At 36.3% G+C, this 6,200-nt stretch overlaps 1 protein-coding gene across 1 annotated transcript; it reads right to left on the bottom strand.

The window, feature by feature from the left end:
• Positions 1 to 1,198: 1,198 nt before the first annotated feature.
• LOC130745996 (probable LRR receptor-like serine/threonine-protein kinase At1g05700) lies at positions 1,199 to 6,200 on the bottom strand. The gene is made up of 13 exons (XM_057598484.1): positions 6,043 to 6,200; positions 5,367 to 5,907; positions 4,672 to 5,150; positions 4,424 to 4,562; positions 3,973 to 4,044; positions 3,772 to 3,843; positions 3,606 to 3,686; positions 3,053 to 3,237; positions 2,710 to 2,936; positions 2,496 to 2,622; positions 2,312 to 2,380; positions 1,859 to 2,048; positions 1,199 to 1,756 (listed from the first exon to the last, which is right to left on the bottom strand). Exons 1-13 carry the CDS (start codon positions 6,146 to 6,148, stop codon positions 1,345 to 1,347), a joined length of 2,700 nt encoding a protein of 899 aa, XP_057454467.1. The 5' UTR covers positions 6,149 to 6,200; the 3' UTR covers positions 1,199 to 1,344.

The raw sequence follows: 6,200 nt of genomic DNA, 5'->3' as shown, positions 1-6,200 counted from the left end.
GTGAAAGCGTTTGCAAAAAAATTGAACAGGAACATCAGTCATGGGGTTGAATCACCTGGCCTCACGCACCTTGTTGAAGCTCTTATTCAACAAGGCCTCTACAATGTCCATGTCTGCGTTCCTCAACCGTGGGTATTGTAAATTTCATCTATTTTGAATGTTTTGGTTTGTGGATTCTTGCTATATTTGGTTTTTTCGTTCAAAGCTTGGAAATTTTCAATGTTTTGGTGTTGTTATTGAATCTGAAACGTGTTTGTAATTTTATTAATTGGTAAAATGGTTGCTTTAGGGATAAATTGGTTTCCAGGCACTCAGTCACCGATGGGTACCGAAGTAGAAGAAAGGAGAGGGACGGAGAAGTGGCTTGGATGAGTGGCTGAGGAAGGTGGAGAACAACTGCTAGATCTGGGTTAATTCGTTTCAGATCTAGGTTGTCTAGGTGAGAAAAAATGGCTGAGCTTTGTGTTGTATTATTTTTGGATGAGTGGCTGGTTTGTTTGGTTTATTGAATCTGGATGAAGAAGATGGAGATGGAGGGAGGGTGATGGTGGTGTGGAGAGGTAGAGGAAGATGGGGAGAAAAAGGATTTCTTTTTAACCGTGGGGACTAAATCGAAATTTTAAAAACTTTCACAACATTCAAATGCCACATAAGTCTAGTCTTGACAAAAAAAAATTTCAACTCAGCCTTCCGTTAACGGCTGTGAACTTTTTTTAACCCAAGGACTGTTGATGAGGGAGATTTGGCACATTCAGGGACCACGGGCGTCATTTTAAAAGTTTAGGGATGAAATTGAAGGCGGTGGATACTTTCAGGGACCAACTTAGCTATTTACCCATTAAATTAGTGCTGAGTCAAAGATTTTCCTAATACAATCTCTAAACTTCTTTTTTTTGAACGAACAATCTCTAAACTTCTTTTTATAGTAATTGCTACAGTCAACTAAACATTTCATTTTGTTATAAGGTAGCTATTAAGTTTACGAAAATGCCAATAATTGGTTGTAAATCCAACAAGCCATCATCAACTGCTTCAAAGAATAACTCAGCGAGGGGTAAAAGCAATAGCAATAGTGCAATTCACATAATACTCCTTTGTAGAAATATACACAGTATGCATGGCTGTGAACAAAGAGAAACAATACAAAGCAAATTAACTTACAGATTTATGATCATGGTACAATAAACAAAACACCAGATTAAAACAAAAGATAAACTTGTGCATTGTATCAACAAACTGCGAGAATTGAACGTACAAATTCCAATACATTCAGGTACATCAAACAGAAATCGAAACACGCCGCGGCGTAGAGAAATTAGTAGGTTTCTTTATTATCCAAAGGTACTACCTAGCTGGGGGACTGAGTTCAGTAGTCAGATTCAATGAGACCAACTCCATTGAATCATTTTCAATCTCACCACCAGTCCTTTTTCGAGCTAATTCGGAAGCCAAACTCTCCTTTAGCTCTATCACTACATCACTCATGCTTGGCCTGGTTCTTACAGGATTGGTGGACAAACATGCCATTCCTATTTCAACAGCTTTCCACACAGAGCTAGTGTCAAAATCTTCCTGTAATCTTGAGTCAACAATGTTTTTTATATCTCCATTAGAAAGCATAGAGCTAACCCACTCTTTTATGTGAGTCTTCTCAGGAGTTTTTGCTATAGCTGGCTTACTTGTGATTATTTCCAGAAGAACAGCTCCAAAGCTGTAAACATCACTTTTCTCTGTCAACCTGTTTGATGAGCGGTACCTGCAAGGCATATCATGAAGTTTAGTACATTTCTCATCAAAATCTTTTCAAAGAAAGTGATTTTTATAATAAAATAAAATTTGTTTTAATTGAAGGACTTACTCAGGATCCAGGTAACCTGGAGTTCCAGCCACAACAGTGAATAAATGAGAGCCTTCATCAGCAGGGAAGCTTTTGGATAGGCCAAAATCAGCCAATTTTGCTTGAAAGTTTTCATTTAGTAAAATATTTGCGCTTTTCACATCTCTGTGGATTATAGGTGGCTTGCAACCATGATGCAGATATTCCAGTCCTGATATCAAATTCTTAACATAATTAGATGAAAAGAATCAAATGGTTGAAAGAAAACTTATATTTTAGTAATGATACATTCAAACAGTGCAAACACATGACAGACACCTCATTTCTCTCACTCTCTTCTTATCACATTCATCATATCACATCCATTACTTATCTTTCTTCTCTTCCTTTCTTATTTTTCGTAACTGGTGGGTGTCTGCACTAAGTATATATCTATAAATCATTTTCCTTTACATAATTAGTTTCCTTGCTAACCTTGGGCTGCATCAACTGCTATCCTGAGTCTATCTTCCCAACTTAACAACTTTGCTGGGCTATTTTTCCCTGTACAATCAAATAAATATTTAGTACTTTTGAAAGTTTTTTGGTTAAGTTAGATTGAATCTCATAGAAAAATAATGTTTCATAAGGTTGTGATGTGAAAAATGAATATGCATACCTGAAAGATGCTCATCCAGGTTTCCATTTGCCATATATTCATATATGAGCCCTATGTTGTTTTCTTCATTGCAATAGCCAACAAGAGAAGTCAGATTCTTGTGATGAACTCTCATCAGAAGTTTAACCTGCATCTCAAAAGCCACTTTTTTGTCATGATGAACACAATTTTGATTGAACATAAACCTTGGTGCAAGTAATGGGCACTAATTAACCTCTGTTACGAATTGTGGATATCCTTGTACTGATGATGGAGAAAGGACCTTGACAGCTACTTGAGTGTCATCAATAAGGCCATGATAAACTTCTCCAAATCCACCTTTACCAATAATTCTAGTGAAGTTGTTGGTGATCATAGCAAGATCATTATACGTATATTGTTTTTGCTTGTATTCTAAATGTGACCCATATGGAGTATTAGGCTCTATATGACTGTTCACAGCTGCCAATTTTGTGGGAAAATATTTTAGTCATTTGAAGATTTTAATAAAATCAGAAAGTGTGTGATTAGCTAGAAAGATTGTGAAGACTGAAGAATAGTTAGTGCAGCAGCTTTACCTCTTGGTTTTCTTTTTTTAAGTCCACAGATGATAGCTGCTACTGCGATTAGGAACACCAAAATCCCAGAAACTGATGCTACCAGTGGGATAACTAAATTATTTTTCTTCTTCTTTTTCTTCTTCTGATCATCTGTCTGTTGGTTGCATGAACCAGATTCACATAGAATTGGATTTTGCTCCACGCTAGCATCATATAGATGAGATATGATGAGTATAAAGTTAGATTAGATCATTATTACCATCACATATTTTCATATATCATTAGCTGTTGTTGATACTTAATTTCAAGTTCCTAGAAAGTAATTTTGGTAAGAAAAGCCATTAACAGGGGTCGCTATATTTGGAAATTTTTCTACAGTTGATTCTAACAGCAGAATAATTCTAGGGAGAAGCTGTTTTGAGTAACTTCTGGTTTTAAGAATTGATTCTGAGGAAAGAGAAGTTGATCCAAACATGATAATAATTCTATAACTAAGAAAGTAAGATACTCTGATCTTCAACATTAATAAATATATTGTGTATTCATTCATAGCTTTGAATATGAGGCATACCTCAATGATAGTGAACCCTTTTCTGATCTGTCAACAAGTCCACTGGGAACTGAACCTGTAAGGTTGTTATTCCCCAACTTTCTGCTAAAACAAGACAAATGAGACACCTTTTTCTCTTTTATAACTAAGAAAATTACATTGATGAACCGACATAGGATTAACTTACAGGACTTTCAGTGATTGCAGTTGTGTCAGAAAATCAGGTACTGGACCGGTTAAGCTATTGTTTGATAAATCCCTGAAAGGAGCACGCAATTAAAGTGAAGTATTACAATTCTGAATCTTCAAGAAGTCAAGAAGAGGAAAAATTAGGAATTGAATATATTTGATTCCATCATTCATTAACCAAATGAGATTAGTCCCTCACAAGTACTGTAACATTTTGAGCTTGGAGATGGAAGATGCTATCTGCCCAGTCAATCCACTTGAAGACAAAGTCCTGGTTGCAAAATACTATCAGTTGAAGGCTGGAGTTCTTGAATATATACATGGTTGATTTTAAGAATTGTAAACTTAGTGCGTGTCTGGATATGCGTTGTCACAATTGATTTTGGCAAAAGTGGTTATGGAAAAAGTGAAGTGATTTATGTTTGGATACATTTATGAAAAAAATTCTTCTTGTAGGGTAATATTGTGAAATCTAGCTTGTAAAGTCTCATAATTAATTATGTTGAATACAAAAGCTACTCTACTAAATGAATTTGGGATTGAGATCAATTCTTCAAAACGACTTCCAAACATCTATATTGTCATTGAAATTTAATTTTAGTCTATGGAATTGTCTCAGGTTCCCAACAGGGAATCTAAAACACACTTACAAGGATGTGATTCTTGGGGAGCTATCGCCTTGAAAACTACAGTTTAGGCCTTCCCACATGTATGCTACAGGGCCACATGGATCTCCTTGCCAATTTCTAGCCAACCGATAAGTGTTCTTGATGTTTGTGATAGCATCAACTAGCATTTCATATTCAGAAAAAAATGATCAAATGAATTTCAAGCCAATTCCTACATAGTTTAAATCACAAATGACACAAAAAAGCATATGTTCAGATAAAGGGCTTACTATCATCTTGTACTGTTTCTGATTGTGAGAAATCTTTTACTATATAAATCTCGAAGGCATTGAGGATGGGTGGAAGGGTAGAATTCTCTGTCTGAACTAAAGAAAACAGGTACCTTGTGGCTCCAGTCAAAGCTGCTTGATTATATATGGTATTTATTACCTGGTATTGAGGTACCACAGGTCCATACCAATATTTACCATTCAAGGTGATATTGAATGCTCTAGTTTCATTCGGTGCAAGCTTTTCAACCTCATTGAAGTGCATGTAGATGTAGTATTGTTCCTTTGCATTATCTGGATCCCAATAGAACTGAAATGGAGCGCTGGCATTCACTGAGGTCGCGGCAGTGCTCATAACAACTGCTGGTAGTTTATAATCATTCTGAGCTAGATCATCAGGTCTTAGTGAAGTGCTTAATTGTGTCCACCGTTTGAAAGGAAGAGGTGCCCAGATTCTGTCATAAACATCATCTTTGAACCTGTAATCACAATGTATTAGAATTCGGGTCTAACTCGTCATATGGCTGTGATATCATTTTAAATTTCTGGTTAGACCTAACTTTACCATAAAAACTAGCTCAGGTGAGGTGAGAGTTGTTCGACCATTTATAAGGACATACTTAGCTATGTCAATGCAAGACTTCTCAAAATAATGTAAATGTCCTATAATCTGACTCAATACAACAGACTCTCACCTGTACTCCGAGTTGGAGATGGAACCTAAATCGTATCTCCGGAGGCGTGCCAATGTTCCAGCTGAGTCAATGTTATAAGTACCATTGTTCAAAGGTCTCAATTCTATGGCTGAAATGAATGGAGTCCCAGTGCCTGTGTTAACTAGGCACACATGTATATAATATAGTGATGGGGTGTATACAATCTCACTGATTGTGGTGAGTGAATCATTGGGGAATGTCACTGTGTCCCAAATATTAGCTCCAAGATGGAGTTCAAATTGTGGTAACTCATTTAATTCATCATAGTTTCCATAATAGAAAGAAGCTCTGATTAAATACTTAGTACCCCTGGTTACATTTATTCTGTAACAGTTTCTCACTCCCCTTGGAAAGCTCCTTACATATGCTAGTTGCTGTTGAAGAGTGACTTTCTCTGCTGGTGATATGCTCTTGCTTACACCAGTATCTATGAACTTAGCATCTGAAATGTAGTTTATGCCTGTGGTTTTCTCAGTGTAGCTTGAATTTTCAGGTAGCCCACAATCTATGCTGATAAATCCTGAGAGACAGAAACAAAGAGAGGTTCAGTTATATAACTATAACTATGAGAGACTGAATCAAAGAGAAGTTCTTTTTGGAAACATATAACTATGTAAGATAAGTTTAGGCAACATTCACATGATGATAATCAGACCTGATTGATCCTCAGCTTTTGCCATGAGGACCCCAAGCAATACCAGAAGAAAATGCAAAAACAATGCCATCTTTGTTTGTTTAGGGGGACAAGATGTGAGTACCATTACGTAGTAAGATGATTTATAGTGCTAGAGTCTCATTACGTAGTAGTTTACT

Source organism: Lotus japonicus, chromosome 3 (genome assembly GCF_012489685.1).
Source record: "Lotus japonicus ecotype B-129 chromosome 3, LjGifu_v1.2".
Lineage (NCBI taxonomy): Eukaryota > Viridiplantae > Streptophyta > Magnoliopsida > Fabales > Fabaceae > Lotus > Lotus japonicus.
The sequence above is the reverse complement of the archived record's forward strand: the minus strand, read 5'-3'. Positions and strand labels throughout refer to the sequence as shown.